The following is a 23135-nucleotide window of genomic DNA, read 5'->3' on the forward strand; positions in this document are numbered from 1 at the left end:
GGAATTGCTGGGTCATTAGCTAGTGAATGATTAGCAAATGAATTGATGAAGCTTCCAATATTCCCATGGGGAAGGTATAGTGGTTCATGCCAGGCCTGAGCCACGTCTGTGCTGGACATGCTGTTGCCACCTCACAGCTGTGCACTGTCCTTCCCCACCTCTGTTTGATAATGTGTTTGCCATGGGTCCAGTGGCCACTGCAGTGTCACAGGCTTCAGAGCCCTGGCATATAGGGCTCATGAGGGCAGTTTCTCATGATAGAGCAGCACGAGGTGGTAGTAAAGGACTAGACTACATTGCTGGAGATCAGGGGCGCCTGGGTGGCTCAGTTAGTTCAGTGTCTGCCTTCGGCTCACATCATGATCCCAGGGTCCTGGGATCGAGTTCTGTGTCGGGCTCCCTGCTCATCTGTACCTCCCTGTGCTCTCTCTTGCTCTCAAATAAATGAATAAAATCTTTTTAAAAAATAAAAATAAAAAATAAAAAACCAAATTGCTGGAGATCTGGGATTTCCCCAGGCTCTGATGAAATGAGGCTGTGTGGTCTTGGGCAACACACAGCCTTTCTGGTTGTCAGCTCCTTCACCTATGAAATAAAGAGAAGATTAAATAGTTGTCAAGGTCACCTCCACTTGGCAGTCCCATGATTCCTCATAAAAGAGTTGTATTACCCAGATTCTTGTTCCAGAGTGAGGATTGGGATTCACTGGGCTTTGGAACATGTGAGTAAAACAGACTTTCAGGGGAGTTGAGATGCTCACAAAGTGCTCTCCTTGGGGCCCCTCTGAGCTGGGGCAAAAGTGGAACGAAACAGGGCAACACCCTTAGGTGAGGACAGTTGTGTGGAATGTATACTTCGGGACACCTCTACACTATTAGCATCAATAAACAGGCATTTCTCTGCCTGTCCAACATGGAAGGAGAAGTGCTCATGTAACCTTGATGCATTTCAAGCATTTGTTATTTGTAAGGAAAGAGGCTAACAGCCTGTATTCCAGAAATCTCTCAAGATCCATGACAGGTAGATATTGTAAAAGGTTTAGGAGAATGTCCCTGTGCTCTCGAATAAAAATGGTTTGAAAATTCATCAAGGCCAGAGGAGCTATTGAGGAGAGATGATAGATGGAATGTTTGTGCCTGTTTGAGGATCAGAGGAGAAATGAGCCTCTTCTGACCTGGGCTCTGTTGTCAGAGATGATCACTCCAAATCAGACGCAGAGGAAATCCAAGGCCCCTGAGACTCTCGCAGGGCTTGAAGGTGGATGAGACAGGAGCCAGGCTGGGTGGGCCTCTCACTCTCTGGGCAGACTTTCCCTTAGACTGTGGCATCCCTTCTTCCATGCCCTGATACCAACACTCTGTATTTCAGCCACTGTATTCTGATGAATATAGGATGAGGAGAAAAGAAATGATGTGTCAGGGGAAAAAAACATAAAAATGAAAAAATACATCAGAAGAATGTCTAGGAAATGGCAGAGAATGGCCTTTTTGGAAACCTGCTATACATTTGTTGAGGCTTTACTGTACGATAATCTTTACGCCAGAGGTACCAGGAAATCGTCTTGGTGCTTTGCCAATTTATAACCCATGTGTAAAATTTATTTTAGCTATGTGGTGTTGAGTGATGTCTGTTAAGTAGAATGGTCACCAGAGCCCATCCTGTGACGACGACGGAGCACAGCTTATGCAATTCACTGTGAATGAGAAATTAGCAGCAAAGGCTACTATTGAGTGGAAGTCAAGGATAGAGGGAGGGGTTCCTGAGACATGGGAGCATGTGGGCTCATGAGTTTACTAGATGCATGGGCAGCGCAGGGCGGTCAGTCTCACTTGACCAGGGATGGGATACTAAAGGGACACCATGGGATTTGTGCCATTACTGTGGATACTTCCCAAGACACAGAGAGATAGTGTCATACAGGACTTGTGAATGCCTTGTAATTATTGCTGACTTATCTCATGTTATTTTGGGTTTCTAATCTCAAGTATGCTGCCCCAAATTCTTATATTCAAAATATGTCATATAAGCACACTTGTGCATACACACACACACACACACACACACAGGCACACACACACACACACACACACACACACAACTACTGTTTTAGGGCCTCATTGTTTTTATATGATCCTACATATAATAATTGGCAGGGAAAGCTTTAAGGCTAATGTCCTGCTCCAGCTTTTTGAGGAAGCCTTAGTCCATATTTTCAGAATGTTTTTATATTGATTGTCTATACCATCTAAGAGCACTTTTCGATGATTTTAATTGGTTTGCTATAACTATGGCAACTATGTGTCCTAGATTTTCTAGGATGATCTTGATGTCAAGGACTGATTTAATTGTCTCTATAAGTACGCAAATAATAGTCAGAGCATGAGCTCCAATTTTTAGCTCAGAAAACATGATCATTCTATCTCTCTTCTCCTTCAGCACAGGTCCTAGAATCTGAGTGCTCTTCCTCTGCAGCTGAAATGCTACTCAGAAATGCTGGGGGGAGGCTATGGTGAACAACAGAGTCATTCGTGTTTCTGGTTGGGGATCGAGAACAGTTCTCTCTCCTTCCTGATACCTCTTATGCCAGATCATGTGCTTTCTCTTTTTACCCTCCTTCTCACACACTTCTTCCTACACTCCCAAGCAGCATTTCACAGACGGTCAAGTGATGTATGAAGGAAAGTGGTAGAGGAGGGATCACCAGGATTTTGCTTCTGCAACTTTTTGTTTAGGGTTGGAATTGAAAAATCAGAGTCTGTAGTGCAAACCTTCTTCCTACCTTGAGACTTTGGGAATTTTTGTTTGAGTGATTTGGAAGCCTAGGTGTATTCCCCCCTTCCCCAACAAGGGATAGGGGGGAATTTGGGATGATTGGAATTTTAACAGCAAAAACATTTATTTATTTGTTTGTTTTCTTTATTTGCAGCATTCATTCCAAAGGTTTGACCTGGTGGGAAAGAAAGAGGCTGCTCAGGGGGAAGGAGTGGGAAGGTAATATTGCTGGATGGCCAAGCGAAGAGTTATGAACAATCAAAGTACAGTTCAGTTCTCTGCTCTGCGTCAGTATAAACTATTACTGGTCTCCTGTGTGAAGACTGAAGGAAGTATTATGTTGTATTATGGTTGTAGAGATTTAGGTAGGCGTTCTATGATTACAAAGATCCTTTGGTAAGCCTGGCTGTACCCCAGAACACAAGAAACATGGAACACTTGGGCTTTAGGAAGACTAGGAGCCTTGAAAGATTCAGCCCTTGTAAAAACCAAAGTATGAAAGCCTTCCTGAATCCTAGGGGACTCTGGAGTTGTGGGTCTTCCCCCATCATGCTATTTGTAGGACTAAGGTAATTCTGGAAGGTCTGATTTATTCTGGTGTCTCTTTTGATTGGCTTATTTTTCAGTACCTCGGGGCTTCTCAGAGTTTCCTTTTTTCCTTCTTTTTCTTTAAAAAAACCCCTATTTTAGATTTTATTGAATGATAAAACATTTCTGTCAGGTTTGATAGCTATAAATTCTTTTTTACAGTATAACTCAAATTTTATTAAGATTTATATCCGCATACAGAAATAAATGAAATATTTTTTTACAGTAGTTATCTCTAACTTGTGGAATTGTAAGTTGTTTTAATTTTACTGTTAATATCTTCCTTCTTTTTACATTTTTATGTGATATCTTTTTATAATTTTTAAAATAATTTTTAATAGGTAAAAAGAAAAGTGAAAATATAGCCTTTAGGAAATTAGATACATTTATTTTTTTAATTTTTTTTTTAAAGATTTTTTATTTATTTATTTGACAGAGATAGAGACAGCCAGCGAGAGAGGGAACACAAGCAGGGGGAGTGGGAGAGGAAGAAGCAGGCTCATAGCAGAGGAGCCTGATGTGGGGCTCGATCCCATAACGCCGGGATCACGCCCTGAGCCAAAGGCAGACGCATAACCACTGTGCCACCCAGGTGCCCCTATTTTTTAAATTTTTTTAAAAAGATTTTATTTATTTATTTATTTGAAAGAGAGAGAGAGCGTGAGAGAGCACAAGCAGCGGGAGCAGCAGACAGAGGGAAAGGGAGAAGCAGGCTCCCCGTGGAGCAGAATGCCCAATGCAGAACTCGATCCCAGGGCCCTGGGATCATGACCTGAGCCAAAGGCAGACGCTTAACAGATTGAACCACCCAGGTGCCCAGATTAGATACATTTAAACACTCCAGAACCCATGCCTAAAGTTGAAAACACTTATTTTACGTACTCTGGAAGTTTGTGTTCTGCAGATCATTCTTTATTCAAGTTAAAAATTGATAAATAATTTAAATTCCTAGTAAATGGCAAACAAAATTGCATAGGAGACAGTTTCTTATATTTGGATTTCTTTAGATCTAAGTTGAAGAGGTTGTATTATTCTTTTTTTTATTTATTTAAATTTTAGTTAGTTAACACACAGTGCAATTTTGGTTTCAGGAGTAGAATTCCATGATTCATTACTTACATAAAACACCCAGTGCTCATCACAACAAGTGCCCTCTTTAATACCGATCCCCCATCTAGCCCATCCCCCACCCACCTCCCTCCATCACCCCTCGATTTGTTCTCTGCCTTTAAGAGTCTCCTATGGTTTGCTTCCCTCTCTCCTTTTTTCTTTTTCCCCCTTCCCATATGTTCATCTCTTTTGTTTCTCAAATTCCACATATGAGTGAGATCATATAATTGTCTTTCTCTGACTGACTTATTTCACTTAGCGTAATACACTCTAGCTCCATCCATGTGGTTGCAAATGGCAAGATTTCATTCTTTTGGATGGCTGAATAGTATTCCATTGTATATATGTACCACACCTTCTTTACCCATTCATCAGTTGACGGACATTTGGGCTCTCTCATAGTTTGATTATTGTTGATAATGCTGCTATAAACATCGGATGCAAGTACCCCTTCAAATCTGTATTTTTGTATCCTTTGGGTAAATACCTTGTGGTGCAATTGCTGGATCATAGGGTAATTCTATTTTTAACTTTGTGAGAAACCTCCATACTATTCTCCAGAGGGGCTGCTCCAGTTTGGACTTCCACCAGCAGTGCAGAGTTTCTCCTTTCTCTGCATCCTTGCTAACACATGTTGTTTCTTGTGTTGTTAATTTTGATAGCTATAAATTCTTCATTGGTATGCAGCTTACATATTATAAGCTCATCCATTTGGAGTATAAAATTCAGTGAGAGTATATGTAAAGAGTTCTGCAAACATCACCATAATCTAATTTTAGAGTATTTTCATCACCCCTCCCCCAAAAGAAACCTTGTTCCAACTAGCAGTCACTCTCCTTCTTACCTCCTGCTAGCCTCTGGCAAGCCTAATCTGCTTTTTTTTTTCTTATATGAATTTGCCCATTCTGGACATTTCATTCAAATGGAGTCATAAAGAAGTGGTTTTCTATGTCTGAGTTCTTTCACTTGTCGGAATGTTCTTGAAGTTCATCCATGTTGGGGCATATGTCAGTACTTCATTCCTTTTAATTGCTGAATAATATTCCATTGCCTGGATATACTACATTTTGTTCATCCATCAGTTCATGGCATTTGAGTTGTTTTTGTTGTTGTTACAAATGAAATTGTTTTCTTAATTTCATTCTTGGCTTGTTAATTGCTAGCATATAGAAATACAATTGATTTTTGTACGTTGATCTTGTATCCTGCAACCTTGCTGAATTTTAAAAATTAGTTCTAATAGTTTTTTGGTGGATTTCTTGGGATTTTTGTATTTATAAGATCATGCCATCTGCAAATAGATATGGTTTTACTTCTTTTCCAATCTGGATGCCTTTTATTCTTACAGTTTCTGCTCCTACCTCTCTTTAGTTTACCATGATGCCTCGTGGTTCTGACTCAGTATCAGAGCTTCTCTCTTTGCTGTCTTTTTGTATGTTCACATTTAAATCTGAGAACACAATAAAGAGAGGAAAGGTAAAAAGACATAGAATCTGAGTGGCTCAAGTGTTTGCTATTATTTTTGGCTGGGTAAAGCTTTGCATTCAAGTTCATAGTTCTCTGGCTAATTAAATGCTGCCTTGTGTTAGAAGATCACCAGTAAGCTGTGGCCAGAGAGAAAGGGAGACCACAGGTTCTGGGTAGCTCAAGAAATTTTCTTTAGAAGGGACTGTAGGCATGCTTGGCCTTGAAATTGATACAGATAGGCCAATATCGTTATAGTAGGTATTTTTTCCAAGAATAAGATGTATCTTTTTTTTTTTCCGGTTCAAGTTTTTTTTTTTTTTTGTAATGTTGTTTAGAATGGATTATGAATTCTAAAGCATGTTTTATTGCCTAATAAGCCCACTTACATGTTTCTATATCATAAAAAGTGATGGCAATACACTACCTCTCATACTTAGACCACATCCTCTTTATTTTGTCAAAATAACTCATTTAACAGCTTAAGGACATAAATATATTCAAGATGACGATAGGTTCCTTCATATCTCTACTCCCTCCTTAAACTCTTGTAATTAGTTATTTTGATAAGAATTAATTGAGCATCTGTTTTAGGTAGAACCTCCAATATGTACTATATTTTGGAGTAGTAAGTGAGGAGGGTGTGAATATGGAGGGAATGTGCCAAAGAAAGGAAAGACATAATCCCTGTGATTTTTATTTCCCTGTAAAAGGAAGGTTTAAACATATTATACGATTTAAGAATTGTAAATTATACAAAGTAACATGCAGTCTCAAAACTGCAAAGTAGTATAATACAATTTGGAAACATGTATATTGAAACTAACAAAGTGATGACATGGAATAAATTCACTACTCTGCTACTGACCTCCAGGGATACAGAGATGAAAGACATAGTCTCGGCCCTCGATTCCTACAGTAATAAATCAGCACATAATTGAGACTCAAAAAGGTTATCACAATTTAAGGGGTACCTGGCTGGCTAAGTTAGAGAAGCATGCAACCCTTGATCTAGGGGTTGTGAGTTCAAACCCCACCTTGGATGTAGAGATTACTTAAATAAATAAAACTTACAGAAAGTGTTATTGCAGCTTGTGAATGCCTATGTATTAAGAGGATGCTTTTAATGGTTGCTTTTAATGTTGAAAGGGATTCTAAGAGAGTACTATCATTAGCCTAATTTCCAAATCTGACTCTGTAAGACTGAAGTTACATGATTAAACTTACATGTCACAGGGTATTTAGCAAATAATAATTTTATTTATTTTTTTAAAGTAGATTCCACACTGAGTGTAGAGCCTGAGGCCAGGCTCAAACTCACCACCCTGAGATCAAGACCTGAGCTGTGATCAAGAATCAGGTGCTTAACCAACCAAGGCACTCAGGTGTCCCAGTAATAATTTTAAATGTGTGTGTAGATTACTTAAAAATTATTTACTGGTCTTGTAGAGGTGAAATTCTGAACTAGAAATTTTCTAAAATAGATTATCTCAAATTTGTCTGATGTAGTTTTAATTCTTCCACTAATTTATTCCATTTTTATCAATCACTTAACTTTTCTTTGCCTCATTGTATTGTGGCCTCACTAGCTTATGTAACTTAAGTGGAAGGAGACACAAGAAAATGAATGATCTGCATGTTTGGTGCAAATAACTTACTGTCTCTGTTTTCATATATGCAGATTTGAAAACCATAATATTTAAAATTTTACTTTACAAAAGTAAACAAAACAGTACATAGTACAGAGTTCTCATGAGGTAAGTTTTTATTTTTGTTTTTATTTTTTTAAGGCTAAGATTAAAATAAACGTTAAATTTTGCCTCAGGTTTTTATTGTTAGAAATCTAGGCATGGCTTCATTAAGAGAGTGCATCTCCCTCATTAAACTAGGAGTTCCTTTAGCAGAGACTCTGTTTATTTTAAACCACCAACCTAAGTTTCTAGAACAATATTTTCAAAGTATGTTTTGTTAGAGGAATGAACTTCTTTGAAAGTGCCCAGTTAGAAACCTTCCGTACAGTCAAGACCACATCTCCCAGAATGCCATGCTCCCCTTGCCCTCTGGATCTGAGGCGAGAATGTCCCAGCCACCCTCGCGCCTGAAGGAGACTACAATTCCCAGTACACCCAGGGGCTGCGGAAACCTAGTCAAACAGCACCTGTTGCCATAGCATCCGGGTCCGGGCCAACCAGTCCGGGCGCCCTCACCGAGTAGAGGCGGGTCGTTCGTATCTCCGACCAACCGGAGTCATTTTTGTTGTGGAGCGCGACCGGAGGAGGCGGGAGCTGGGGACCGGCGCCTTCTCCTTGCTTCTTGGGGTCGTGGCCTTGCTCCCGCGGTGCAAGGAAAGGGTGCGGGCGCGTCCGCGCGCGTGTGTGCGCGTGGGGCCTGAAGTGCTCGTGCGTCCGGGCTAGGTCTCTGCGGGGGCAGAAGCAGGAGCCATGGGCGGGACCTCCAGCACCCGCCGGGTCACCTTCGAGGCGGACGAGAATGAGAACATCACCGTGGTGAAGGGCATCCGGGTGAGTGACAGTGGGCGGGCAGAGGGCCAGCACCCGGACTCGGACCCCAAACCTCCGACCTTCCCGGGACCCGCTCAGCCTGGTTTCCCCCGTCCCGGCCCCCAGTGTTGTCCGGCCCGAAGCCGAGTTCTCTGCAAAGAAGCTTGAAGTTTCAAGACTTGGGACATTCATTCAGAGATATTTCCTGGTTGTGTGCCAAGCGCTGAGCCCTGTGCTGGGGCGGGTGGGGGAATGCCACGTTGAGTTAGACTCTCCAGGGGCTCGCAGTCTATCTAGGTTTAACTGTATTGCTCACTAGTTGTGGGACTTTGAAACCCCAGTCTTACTTTTTGTGAAATAGGGCTTGTCTTCCCCTCCTGGGTTCAGGACCCCCTACCGTCGTTTTGCACTGGCCCCGTTACCTCTCTCAAGGTGAATTGGCGTTTTGAGAAAACCTGTGTCTACTCTCGGTCATTTAGTGCTTTCCCTCTGATAACACCCATTGCCATACACTCACACACCCCATAGACATTTGCCTGGGGTGACTTCTAGCTTCTTCGCCCTCACTTGATACCGCCTCTTTCCCATCTCTGTGGCCTGCCGCCTAAGTGTTGGACGAGGCCGAGTTGCTTCAGGACAAGTGTCTGCCAGCCTGACAGGGCCTGAGATAGGTTTGCATTTTTAAGACCGCGGCGAGTTATACAGTCAGTTCTCAACTAGACGTTGCAGAAAAAATTTTAACGTCCCCGCATGTGCTTGACACACAAACTGAAAGCTTAAATTTTCTCTAAGGTTTTTAGTACATGAACACTAACTTCATTAACACGTTCTTCGCTGCACCGGAATTTGGAGCCGCTCATTTTTGAAAGTATGCTGGAACCTAGTCAATAAAGCAATTTCACTTCTGAAAGTTTTATACTATTTTTAAAAAATTTTTCCTTCTCTGTTACTAGACAACCGGCATGAGTAAATGAAATGTGTAAATAATTTTTAGCATCTGTTATCAGGAAATAAAACTTCTTATATATTTGGAATGTTTAAAAACTCTGAAACTGTTACCTGAGAAGAATTTATTAAAGTTTCCTTTACAGAAACTCAGACTGTTGATCAATATTTGGTCTGTGACCATCACTTTATATCATACTAATTAATGATAGCACCACCTTTTGTAATACAGTGTCTGAGGCTGCATTGCATTGTTGTGGTTTAGTTTGTACTCTTTGGAGTAAAATAAAAACTACTATGAACTCTGAGTTTTATGCAGAGATTTGTTTAATCTTGCCTTAGGCTTTGACTGTTTGTACCTAAAGGTGAAAAAGAAAAGTAAGGGAGAGCAAAATAAATTTTGGGTGGGAAGACACTGGCCAGAACAGTGTATAAGTCCACATTCTCTTGCCCTAATTACAGACACAGTGATGAGAGCAAACAAAATTAAAAGAAAATTTGGCCACAGCACAGACATTCATATCAAATATTAGGTAAGATTAAATAGGATAAGTATGATATTGGGGTAGATCTTGGACTAAAATGGAAAGACTGTTTAAAAAACTTTTTCTAAACTTTTTAAATAAAAGAAGCTCTGCCTTTTGGCCACCCGACAGAAGTATTCTTTATTTTTGTGTTTTTTCACAGAGTACATTTTATTTATATTATTGTAATTCAGGCACACACCATGCTTCTTTTGACCTCTGTGCTTTACTTTTCTTCAGGATACGCCCTTCACCTGGAATGCCCTTGCAGTGTTCTCCCACTTGCTACAGATCCTTCTTTTTCAAGGTTGATTTGCATCACCGTGCTTCAGTTTTCTCATCTGCAAAATGATGGGGCTTGAGTACATCTCTAAGACCTCTGATCTTTTCCAGTTCTGAAATTCTTTGAGTCTAGTGGTGCTATACATTTCTTGTAGCCATACTCAGCCCATTGCAATTTCCTCTGAAGATGACACACTCTTGAATTGTTGAGTACTCGGGGGTCATCCTGAGTTCTTCCAGGTCCTGGTCAAAAGAGCATTAGCGTGGAGTTAAACAGACCCCGGTTTACGTCTCAGATTAGACATTTACTATCTGTAGTTTTGGACAAATCACGTCTTTATATTTGCTAAGAAGATGAGGTAAGGATCTAAAGCGTGTAGCACATTGTAGATTTTTAATAAAAAGCAACTGTTATGATAAGGTCCCTTCACATCCAATATTTGGAGATTCTCTGGAGGTGCTGTGTAGTTAGTGTAGTGGCCAGAGCACTTGCTTTGGAACCTGGTGGCCTGGGTTTAGTCCTAGCTTTGCCTTTCACTAGGCTCTGTGGCCCTGGACAAGTCACTTTTCATTGTGTTTTCTTGTTCAGTATGTCTTGATACTGTAACGTGCTTGTATTACTTATGTATCAAGCACTACTTGTGAGAAATTTGACAGAATGTATATAAGCATTTAGTGTTTTGGCAGTGTTTATTACTTGTATGAGTAGTAGCTATTATTAGAGTTATTCAAGGGAATGGATCTGTAAACTTACATTGAACTTAAAATAATTAAATAAAAATAAGAGTATATTGTGCTCCCACAGGCATACCTAAAGATGTGGACTGGAAAAAAAAAAAAAAGACGTGGACTGAGAAGTAGGAGTCCTTTGTTCTGCCACTGATCGCCCTGTGATTTTCTTTATGCATTTTGTATATTTTTTCGGCGGATCTTTGTATTTTTCTTAGCTCAAAACAATCTTCTCGTTTCCTCTGAGGCATGGGGAAGGATAAGCAACAATCTCGGTATCATAAGTGAGCCACGGTTTTTGGCTCAGTTGATTAAACCATGGTGCCAATGAGGCCCAAATGTCAGTGTTGAACTGCAGATAGGTTCGTTCAACTTAGCTGAAGAAAACATTCCAGATTTCCGAATTGTCTAATATTTATGTCACCACTCATAAGAAATGAGAGTGGAAAAATGATTCACAGACTCAGTCACTGCTGGAAAACCAATTCTGCGTTCCACTGATAAGGATAGTAATTTCATCTTCATTTATCTTAATATAGGAAGAATAACATTTAGTAAGCAACATAAGGCTTTCGGTAACAGGCTGTGTTTGTTAATAGATAATGTTTTCCCAGATTTTTCTTGCTGAAAATGTCCTCGACGGCTAGCAATTAAAGGACCTACTTACAATTTTAAGTTTAACGTTTATTCTCACCTACGAGGTGTTATTTTCATGGTATTTATAGCGTTTTATTTCCTTTATCCTTAGCAATTGATAGCTTTCCCTGCACTTGCATAAAATCACCCATATTCGTACAACTGATTCCAACTTCAAATCTGAAACAACTCATGGGTTGGATGAAAGGCCACCCTCTTGCCTTGTCTTCCTCTCCAAGTCTAAAATAATTTTTAGGGATAGAAAGACCAGGCATTTTCATTACTCATATTACATGTGCTTAATAGGATTTTTCTGAGCACCTGCTGTGCCTGTTTGGAAGGTATGCTTACCACTCAGTCTTTCACTGGTTTATCTGAAACATCAAAGCTGTGAGTGAACTCTTCCAGAGCAAATGTCAACTTCAATGAGTATCATTTTCAAAGTAATATTTATCGTGCTTTCCAGGCATAAATGAATCTCTGCAACTGGCCTTGAAGTTGCAAGCTGAGATTCATAGGAGCCATACATGTGGTGGTGCGGGTACTCACATGGAACACAACTCATGCTTTGGGGAAGTGTTGGCAGTTGGGAGTCCCTAAATGAAAAGATTATTTAATGTGAGATGTTGAGGATTCTGGAGAGTGTATATTAACAGAGGCAACAAATCCGGTCAGTCATTGGGAGTGTTGAGGGGTGTTGTTGAGGTAATTTAGCTAGCTGGTGGATGATTGGTCCCTTTCCAGTTTTGATTCTATGGCTCTCTTGGGCAGAGTACCGTGTTAAGCTTTCTAGGACTTTTCTTTTTAAGGTTCCTAAGATTTTATACAGACAGTAGAAGTTCATTTCCATTAATGACAAATGCAAAGAGATATAAGTGGCAAATTATAAACATAAGCTAAAAGTTACTATATAAATCTGTATATCTTGCCCTTCCCCCACCATGCCCTTAAGTAAGTATTTAGTTTAGGAGTAATATCTTCCAAATAATAATGGCAGTTTTTGGAGCCTATGTCTCAAAATGGTAGTGAAAAAAGCAAACCAGTACACTTACAGAAGATGACTTATGCTACATGGAACGAAGACCAAGTGAGAAAAATGGGTCTGAGCCCTTTAGTCAGTTTAAGACATATCTGGAAGAGATGAGAAAAGTATTATGAAGGTGAGGGTATGATTTGTTTCTGTCTCATGTGGTGGTTGCAAACCTTACCTCTTAGAGAAGGGCAATTTAGAAGGAGTTCCCCTTCTCCTTTTACTCTGTTCTTTGGAAGTGTAAATACTTTATCTCTTTGTCCATCTTACACAACCTGTTTCTGAGAATCCTGGATTCTAGATTGGTAGGTGGTGTATTTGTGCTCATTTTAGATAAGACCAGCCACAGCGGTGGGAAGACTTGAGTACGAAGACTAAAGAACATGACACACATCTTTTCCTCCTCTGTGGAGCACATGTTGGTGTGGTGAGTGGTACAGCCTAGAACTTAGTAAGCCCCATTTACTTAAATTTCTCCTTAGAAGCAGAAGAGAATAGGACAGTTAATCAGTCAGTGGACTGAATTCTGCGATGTTGGCAGGCCCTGGCCCTCTTCTCTTGGTTATCCCTTAGAGTAGAACAGTGTTTGTTTTAGTTTATAGATTATTATAAACCTGTAAGCTATGGACTCTGCCCAGAACAGTGTAATAAGCAGACCATTTTGCTTAGAGCCGAGGAATTAATCCATAGATCCCTGAGTCCATGGACCTCAGGGCATAATTCCAGCACGTGTGTGTGTGTGTGTGTGTGTGTGTGTGTGTGAGAGAGAGAGAGAGAGAGAGAGACAGATTGAGAGAGTGAGATTTCGTCATTCTTTGCTGCGAAAACTTTTTGCACATGGTATTTCCCTTGGTGGGGAGTGCAGAGAGGTCTAGAAACCAGGTATAGTACCTATTAGATCTTTCAATAGGACAAAAGCTTTTCCAACAGAAATACCCTGTTTAAGGAAATACGTCTCCTAAAGAAGCTGCTCCTCTTAACAGAGGGCTGCTTATCCAGCCCTTGCAGAAGCTTCTGTTCTACCTCTGACCCCTTTGTGGGTCAACTCACATCACAAAGAGGAGTTGTTCTAAAGCTACGGCTCGCCTATAACGCTGACCAGCATCTCTCAATCTTGTCAGCCGCTTCATGAGTACCCCAGTTCACAGAGGAGATCAGGTGAGTGTGCTGGTCTGAACTTATTTCTGCAACTGGAAGGTCAGCTCAGCTGGTATTAACTGGAGATACAGAGAATAACGCAGAATGGCAATTGCCTTGTATCACCATGGTTGAGAAGGTACTGGGGATAGGGTGACTCCTGCTTGGAGTAAGCAGAGTTGCTACTGTAGGCTGCCATGGATGTGCCTTTGGAAGGGCCTGAGGGTCCACTTACGAAGATTGTAAGGACAAAAGAGGGAGATTGACTCTCAACGCAACCCTACAGTATGTTTATTTATCAACTCAAAAGATGAATTGTACTCCTTTGAATGACATGCTTATACGTTTACTGAAATACAATCAAAGACCATATTGGAAAGTGTTTTGAATTGATATTACAATTTGACATTAATTAGCAAGTTTTGAGGCATCAGGTAAGCCACAAAAATAAAAAGAAACAATTAGTGATGAGGCTGAAAAAGACACTGCACTTAACCCAAAGAGCATGCACAGATAGAGATAAATGAGCACTTCATATAGTCATACGGGGACTTAGGTAGCTGCTTCTGGCAATAGCTGTAGCCCTGGTCTTCCTGCGCTGTGTAGCGAAGGAGCTCAGCACAAACTCTCGTCAGTTGGTGGACGGGGTGGATGAACTGATCAGTCCAAGTCCCTGTGACTGGAGCTGTATTGGTAATAACTTCACCAAGTGTGCGTGTAGCACGGTATACTTTATGATGCACCTGTAATCCTCCCTATAACTCGGGCTTAGGTGTTCTTCAGTTTCGGATGAGGAACATGAGGCTGATGGAGATGACTTCCTTAGGATTGTATAGCTAGGAGGTGGCCAGTGCATTTTCCTCTGTTCAGGTCGGCCTTTGGTTTTACTCTCAAGAAATGATACTTTGGAGGCTGCTTTAGTCACTGGAAGGACTTTTGTAGTATTCATTTTGAAAGTAGCAATAGGTAATGGCAATATATGAATTTTGATGAGAAGGGGATGAAGTGGTTTTCAGAAGAAGGGGTAGCCTGTCTCCAGTACAGGTGAAGGCTTATAGCTAACACTTGATTTTTAGCAAATACCTTCACTTTCTGATTGGGTAGAATATATATTTAATGTGTTGTAATTCTTTGACTTTGGCCTGAACTATAGAAATATAAATTAAAATCTAAAATTATATATATATGTGTATATATATATGTTATCTTCAAATTAACTTTATATACATTAGCCTTAAATTATATTAAATATGTAACATGCAATATGTTGTATATAATAGTATATAACACATGGTATATATGGTAGTATATGATATGTAGTATATAATATATGTAGTGTATTATAATACTATATTATTATTTTTAAAATTTTTCACAGTTCATTACTACTAACTAGCTATAACATCAGGCAAGTCACTTAACTTCTCTGTACCTTAGTTTCATCTTTAAAACAGAGATTAGAATAGATAATTGCTAAGGTTCCTTCCAGTTTTCATAGGGTAGGATTCTGTGCTTCTGGAGGACTATCTCATTAGTACACTGAATTTTCTATATATCAAGAAAACTGCTAAGAATTAAAATAGCGTGGGGCGCCTGGGTGGCTCAGTCGTTAAGCATCTGCCTTCAGCTCAGGGCAAGATCCCGGGGTCCTGGGATCGAGTCCCGCATCAGGCTCCTCCACTGGGAGCCTGCCTTCCTCTCCCACTCCCCCTGTGTTCCGTCTCTCGCTGGCTGTCTCTCTCTGTCAAATCAATAAATAAAATCTTAAAAAAAAAAAGAATTAAAATAGCACAGCTAAACTAATCTTCTCCTATCAGAAAAAACGAAGACCATGTTAAAGCTCAACTTCCCAAACTTTACAAGACCCATTCTCTCTTTAGCCAGACCAATGACGAGCCCATGACATAACACCAAATATCTTAATTACATAAGTTATATTAAATTATACTGTAAACCTATTAAAATATATTAAGTCTATGCCACAGTTTTCCTGCATAGAGTACTATATTAAAATAGCCTGTAAATACGTATAATATGTAGTATATTACATTATGTATTGAATGAGCTTTATATATGTTATGTATCAATTAAAATAGCTTTACGATTCTAAAACTTAGTAAGGTTCCTTTTATCTCTTTAAGGGCAAGTGAATTTAATTTATCACGTTTAACAGAGAAAGCACTGGACTAGAGATTTGGGGTTACTGTTTATCCTGATGCTACCAGAAACTGGATGTTACTCAAGACTTTTTTCCTCAGCTGTAAATTGAGAGAATTGTGGTCAATCTTAAAGGGTTTTTTCCTGAGATGTATCTCAGCTTTGCAGATGAGTTTCAGCAGCAATGTCAGTGGCTGTCAGTTGTTAGAAAAGAATCAACTGGCCCTGACATCTTCAAATAGAAAGTCCCTTGACATTGTCCTTTTTAACTTCCATTTCTTTTCCAAGAGGAATCTTGGAATTTCCCCCCAAAGACCCCAGCTTTTGAGCTGTAGTCTTTCTATTAACCATCTTTCCTGCATTCTGGTTTGGGTCTTGAGATGTAAGTAACTGCTCAGGTACAAACTGTTTTATTCATTTATGTATCACAAGGGCGTTAATTAGTGCTTGGCCTAGTAAATATTTGTGAATGATTAATATACCGGAGCTCCCAGTTTTGTGGAAAGGCAAACACGTGTTCTGTCGTGGAGTGCCATGTTGGGAGATTTGTGCAAGATACGGTGGGGCACAAATAAGGGTAGCCTTGGGTAGGTAGAGTCGGGATGGAATGGGAACTGATTTGGTCAGACAAGGCTTTAGGATGTTTGAACTGGATTTTGAAAGGTGATTCCCTCCCACGGGGCCAGGGGAGAAGGCAGTGTAGCCGTGTGTAAAGACCAAGAGACAGCATCCGATAAGTAGTCGGTATGGGTAGAGAACAAGGTATGAAATATTAAAGCAAAGACTATGGAAGTTGAGGTTAGATAGTTAGGCCATGACCAAATGATGAGGAGTCTTGAGTGCTGTGCAGAAGAATTTGGACTTCTCTGTCAACAGAAGGTGTGAAGGATTTTGAAGCAGGGAGTTACCATAATCAGATTTGCATTTTAGGAGGGTTATTGAGGGTACCATGAATTAGGGCAATGGAAATGTGACGGGAGAAGAAATGTTGTGTTCATTAAATGTTTAAGGGTTGAGGCATTCACAGCAAAGAGAATGAGGGAGAACGAAGAGTTGAAGTTTAAGTCCCATGTCCTGATTGAGAAAGCTGGGTGGAGGTGGTGTCATTAATGAGATAAGGAAAACAAGAAGAAGAGATTTTGGCAAACATGAATTTAGTTTCAGACATGTTGGGTTTGAGGTACTTGTGGTCTGTCCAGGAGGAGGTGTCCTTCAGGCAATTCAGTGTATAGGTCTAGCTTTTGGGACACAGGTCTTGGGCTGGAGATAAAGAATTTAGAATGCATTCATTTATCAGCCACAGTTAAAAGTCAAGGGAATGGATGAGATGACCAATGAGAGCACTTAGAGTGAGAAGAGAAAAAAGGCAAAGAAGTGAATGTGGGGCCCTTTGGCATTTAAGGGTAGGCAGGGAAGGGGAAGCCTGCAACAAGATAGAAGATGTGGCCAGAGTCCTAGGGCAGTCAGGGTAATGGGAGGTAAGAAGAGCCAACGGAGGGGTTTCTAGAAGAGGACAGTGACCAAAGGTGTTAGATGCTAACGGGAAGCCATATAACTTAGGTGTTTTATAAATATAAATACAAAAGGTATTTATTTATATAAATATAAAAGGTTATTTGTTTGGTCATTGGTGACTTTTACAAGAACACCACTGTATTGGGTTTAAGCTAGATGGTGGTGAGACAAGAAGTGGAAGTGGGAAGGTCTCTGTGGATAGAGGAGAGGGATCACCCAGTTACATGGCCCAGAAACCTAGATGTCCTGATGACCTCTGCTTCACTTCCACATCTAGTCAGACACTGAGTCTGGCAGTAAAGCACGGTACCTGAATGGGACCTTGAGACTCTGACTTTCTGGCTTGGAATTCTGGCTCCATTACTGATAAAATGTAAAATGCAGAGCAGGTGGTTGAAGCTTCTCACCTATACAGTGGTGATAGTAAAAGTATCTATTTCCTATGGTTGTTAAGGATTAAATGACTAAAGTGTTTTGTTTGGTGTAATGCCTGGCATATAATAAGCAATCAGTGAACGTTAGCTATTTTGAATCCTAAATATCTTTTGAATGTGTTCTCTTTGGATTACTGTAATAGTTTTTTTTTAAAAACAGCTTTATTATATAATTTACATATTATAAAATTCACTTGTTTCTGTGTACAACCCTTTTTAATAAATTTACTGAATCGTGCAGCCATCAGCACAACCCAGTTTCATAACATTTCCATCAAACCAGTAAGATCTGTCATGCCCATTTATTGTTAATCCCCATCCTACTCTAGCCTTAGGCATCTACCTCTCTACTTTCTCTCTGTGCAGAGTTGCCTTTTCTGGGCATTTCATATAAATGGAATTATATAGTTTGTGGCCTTTTGTGTCTGGCTTTCTTCCCATTATTGTTGTTTAGGTCTATCCATATTGTAGCGTATATCAGAACTTCACTTCTTTTTATGGCTGAATTGTATTCTATTGTATGGATACATAATGTTTTGTTTATCCATTCACCAGTAGATGGACATTTGCTTGGTTTCACTCCTGCTGTATTATGAATAATGCTCCTGTGAACATTCCTGCACAAATCTCCGTGTAGGCATATGTTTAATAGCTTCTTAATTGGTCCTTTAGCTTCCTTCGGGGGTCCTCCTGCTTCTGTTCTTGTCCCCCTCCAATCTGTTCTCTACACTGTAGCTAGAGTGATCTTTCTAAAATATAAGTCTGATCTTGTCACTACCCTGCTTAAAATCCTTCAGAAGTGCCTAGTGTTGCCCTCAGAATCATTTCAAACTGTTTCACTTGAAGGGTTTACTAGGAGTCTTCAGAATCTAAAATTTTATTTCCCCTTCCATCTTCTCTCACTGTTTCCTTTTCCCGCTCCCCAGCTTCCCGCTTCAGCCATTTTTCCATTCATTCATATTGTTTCAATCATTTATGTAGCCATTCATCCAATTAACCAGGCTTATCGAGACTCTGGGGACATAATAGGACAGCCAAATGCTAGCTTTCATGGAACTTCCTTTTGAGTGTAAAAGGCAGACACACAAGAATGCCTCACCAGTGTAAGTGCAATAAAGAAGATAAAAAGAATGGTATGATAGTAACTCAGAGGCTGAGGACTCTCAGAGCCTCTGCCTTATTGCCAGCTGCCTACTTGTTATCTGTGCTTCGTGTCTGATGGTGGCAAGCCCTGTTTCTCATCTATACCGCCATGTGTTTCCCTCTTCTTGGACTACTGTTATGCTACGTCTTCTCTTCCTAACATCTGTTTATCTTTCCCAACCCCAGCCCCATGCCCAAAGCCTGGCTAGATGTCCTGTCCGTTAATGCTTTCTGTATACGTCCATCCCAGGCCAGCTGACTTAGGTGGTGCCCTTCCCATTGCATTTCACTGCCTGGTGATTGCTTCTTCTTCAGTACTTTAAGCAGCTTGATGACTGTTGAATATCCCAAGTCTAGCCTAGTTACTGGCATGGATTTGGTGCATAATAAAATCTGTTGAAAGAGCAATTGTTTATGATTAGCTTGAACAGGAGGGAGGGAAGGATACCGTTTCCTTTGGGACTGCAAGGAAGGAAGGCGCTAAGACCTGTTGCTTGCAAAATTAATTTGTAGGATTAGGGCAGGAAAGTCGAAGCAGTTTGCGTGGCTTACATTTTCTCAGAGATTACAATTTAGTGCACTGTGCAAAACAAGGAGAGGAGTTATTTATAATGAGCAATTAGAAGTGCATTAGAAGAAATAAAGAAGTAGTGCTGTGGGATGCATCTTGAAATCTTAAAACTGTTCTTCCGTCTAGTTTTATAGCTATTAGATTTCTCTAGGCCATTTGTTGTTATACATATTGATGTGGATGACTACATTACTTGGATGCTATGGTACTATTTTCTTTCTTGTTTTTTTATAATTGATTTTATTTTGATGTTGCCTTTCAGCTTTCGGAAAATGTGATTGATCGTATGAAGGAAACTTCCCCATCTGGTTCGAGGTCTCAGCGGCATTCTGGTGAGTATGGTGCCTCAGGTATTTCAAAATTTTAATTTTAGAATTTTTAGTAGGAAAACTATAAGTGATAAAAGTTTACTTGATAGTCAAGTTCTTTTGCACTTCTTTCTGTCTATTGTTATTTGGGTGTTTGGCTTTTTATACGGAATATTAGAAATCAGTACCAGGGTTTCTTTTAAAACATTTTGCACAGAAAAGAGAATGAGTTGACTTTCAATCAGTCTTGGGAGAATTTTTTTTCTGATCCAGCTTCTGAACCCTCTGTTAAGCTTTGGTAGGTTACTCCATATCTTTTGTGTAAAATGGATTACCTATAGGAATATTAGAGATTAGGAGCAAATATTTATAATAAAATATTGAACTTACTGTGAACTACCGCCAATGCTTTTATTTTCTAATAGATTTCTTCTAAGTTTATAAACAGTTTATTTCTTCCCAGTCTTAATTATTGATGAAAATAAGATGTTAAATGACATTTACAGAGAATTATTAAGCCTCATTTTATTTGTGGCTCCCATGGGATAAGAGACTAGCTCCGTTTTCTTTGCTCTCCCCTCCTCCATCCATTTATTCATCCAACAAATATTTATTGAGCACCTGCTATGTGTCTGGTTCTTGTTGCTGCCCAGTTTGATGGATGGACATGCTGCTTATTGGTGAAATGCTAATGAGAAAATAATCGAGATGATTAATCTTGGACTAAGTAGTTTCTGTATTTATTAGAAAGGGTATCGTGTGGTAAATCTGCCTCCAGACTGAAATACATTGAGAAAGATGGGATGCTGCCCAAGTGCCATTCACTTGGGGACTGTTGTGACCTTACTAATCATACTTGTAACCATGAATTGAGCTTCTGATATGTTTAAAGCAGAGGGTAAGAGATGAATAAGAAATAGTTGAATAAGAAGTAAGAATAAGAATCTCAAGCAGGCTCCACACCCAGCATGGAACTTGACAGGGCCTTGATCTCATGACCTTGAGATCGTGACCTGAGCCGAAATCAAGAGTCAGACACTTAACCAACTAAGCCATCTAGGCACCCCCATTATACACTTTAAAAGTAGCTACTCATGATCATTCTGGAATACTATAAATTTAATTCAGGTACCATTTATTAAATGTCCACTATTGTGCAAATAATTACGGTCTGTGTTTTGAGAGGACACAGAAACAGAAAAAAAAATCTTTCAAAAAGTTTAGGGTTTTGGGGTAAAAACAACTAAGTATATAGTAAGACTATAAGAAAGATAGAAGCATAAGAGAAACCTAGATGATATTGAAATTAAGTGTATCAAGTAGTTTGGCTTTTTCTGCCTACTGTGTTGGGGATAGAGAGGATGATAATGATGGTGATGACAATGAAGAAATAATGAAGGAATAGTGATAACTAATACTTAAATAGTGTCATTTGTGTGCCCGGCACTCTGCTAAATCCTTTATATGTCTTATCTCATTTGATCCTTATAACCCTGTGAGGAAGGGACTGTTATTAGCCCATTTTACATAGAAGGAAACTGAAACTTGACATGATTAATTTTCTTGCCCAAAGTCACAAAGCTGGTAAGCAGTGGAGGCGACAGTTGAATTCAAGCCTGTTTGACCGTGAGCCGCTCTGTTTTATTGTAATCTTCAGGACACCTTGCTAATTTTTGTGGAGGGAAAGTGACAGAATCTTCTTGGAGGGAAAGAGCTCCCTTTGAGTGACGTGCCGCTTGAGTTTAGGAAAGAACCTTCTATCCATAAACGATTGTTGCTTCTAGCTTTTCCCCACGTTGGTTCTCATTCAGTAATGTGTTGAAGGAGAGGTGTTTTCCTTCTCGGGTTGGTTTCTTGAACTGATATTTTGAGAGAATGGGTATGAGTGGGAAAGCTCTCTATGAATGCTCATGGTCTGGCCTACAGCGCATGACCTGACATTGTGGGGCGCCCTGGCTGTGCTGAGGGATCCATCCCTTCCCCTTTCTAGGTCTGACGTGACTGATGGATGCTGGTCCATGACCAGCCTGGGCACTGAACTCTTCTTGGAACGCCACCTTTTGGCGTTTTGGTGGTCAGGCTAGAGCCGAACTCCAAATGGTAGCCCCTAGTCACATGTGGCTGTGAAGATTTAAATTAAAATTAATTAAAATAAAACAAAATTGACATTTTAGCTCCTCATTTGCACTCGTCACATTTCAGTGCTCAGTAACCACATGCAGCTAGTGGCTACCTTGTCAGACAGTGCAGATATAGGACACTTTGATCATTGCAGAAAGGTCTTATGCACAGGGCATGGCTTTGGAAGCTCCATCAGATGATTTTAATGATGTGAAGGAGGTCATGGAGCTCAGTGGTGCTGTGTGTTTGTGAATCTTATTGCCTGCCTTTCCCACATCCCAGCTCCTCTACCAGGATTGTGGGTAAATGGACACTTCAGGGAATATGTCCCTGGGGTGTACTGTCTTCACCACAGTCAACAGAATAGCTTCCTGACCTGTGTGTTATGCGTGTTTTGGAGGTATTGATTCCCTGGACTCCCGAGTAGCTGGGGAACACCTGTGCCCTCACGTTCCACACAGATACTTGCTTTTTCTGTCTGTACCATGATGTACATGATGCGGCCTTCTGAGTAGAATTATTCCCTAACCTATTCCATCCCAACTCAAGAAAAGAACCAGGATCTGACATGCTGTTTTGAAATGATCTTGCCCTTAGGTTAAGAATGCAATTAGACGATGATTGTGCAAATTAACAGAGATGTAGTCTTTTTAAAATTAAAAAAAATGTTTATAAAAGTAGAAAGCCTTAAAGTTTATGTTCTTTTCTGCATATATCTCTTTTGGGGGTTTTAGTTAATACTCAGTAATAGATTTCTTAAGATTTATAATTTAGATGTGTTATGAAATAATTTTTCAAGTCTACAAAAATATATTGATAAAAATGTCACCAGCCTTTTCTACATTTTTCAGTGTCAAGTAAATTATATATTAAATGCGAGTTGAATTCTTAATATTCATTAAAATGCCTTCTTCCTCATAGGAGTCTAATTCATAGCAGCCCTAGGCTATTCATATGTGTGAATATATGGCAATGTATTTGATGGACCGAGAGCCCTAGGATTTCTGTATATAGGATCTAAGTTTTGTTATATATATAGTTTCAAAAATGTAATTTATGCTATAAGAAAGTGAGTTCCTCTAAAGACTTGCCTGAAACTTTTTTGGCAAACCTTGAATCAGATCAATGAGTCGTTGCCGTAAGTATTTGCATGTAAAGCTGTTCAGGC

General features: G+C 39.9%; 1 protein-coding gene across 2 annotated transcripts in view; it reads left to right on the forward strand.

Annotated features, from left to right (window-relative positions):
• Positions 1–8198: 8198 nt before the first annotated feature.
• Positions 8199–23135, forward strand: part of CHCHD3 (coiled-coil-helix-coiled-coil-helix domain containing 3) — a 261013-nt gene continuing 246076 nt past the window's right edge. Inside the window, exons 1-2 of one of the 2 annotated variants that reach the window (XM_087860823.1) lie at positions 8199–8456; positions 19801–19870. In XM_087860823.1, the coding sequence (XP_087716949.1) occupies positions 8376–8456; positions 19801–19870 (151 nt within the window). In that variant the 5' untranslated portion in view covers positions 8199–8375. The remainder of the gene's footprint in view (positions 8457–19800; positions 19871–23135) is intronic. The other variant, XM_045792628.2, reaches the window with a different exon arrangement.

The sequence above is a fragment of the Ursus americanus genome, chromosome 3 (genome assembly GCF_024610735.1).
Source record: "Ursus americanus isolate L20-20 chromosome 3, mUrsAme1.1.p, whole genome shotgun sequence".
Lineage (NCBI taxonomy): Eukaryota > Metazoa > Chordata > Mammalia > Carnivora > Ursidae > Ursus > Ursus americanus.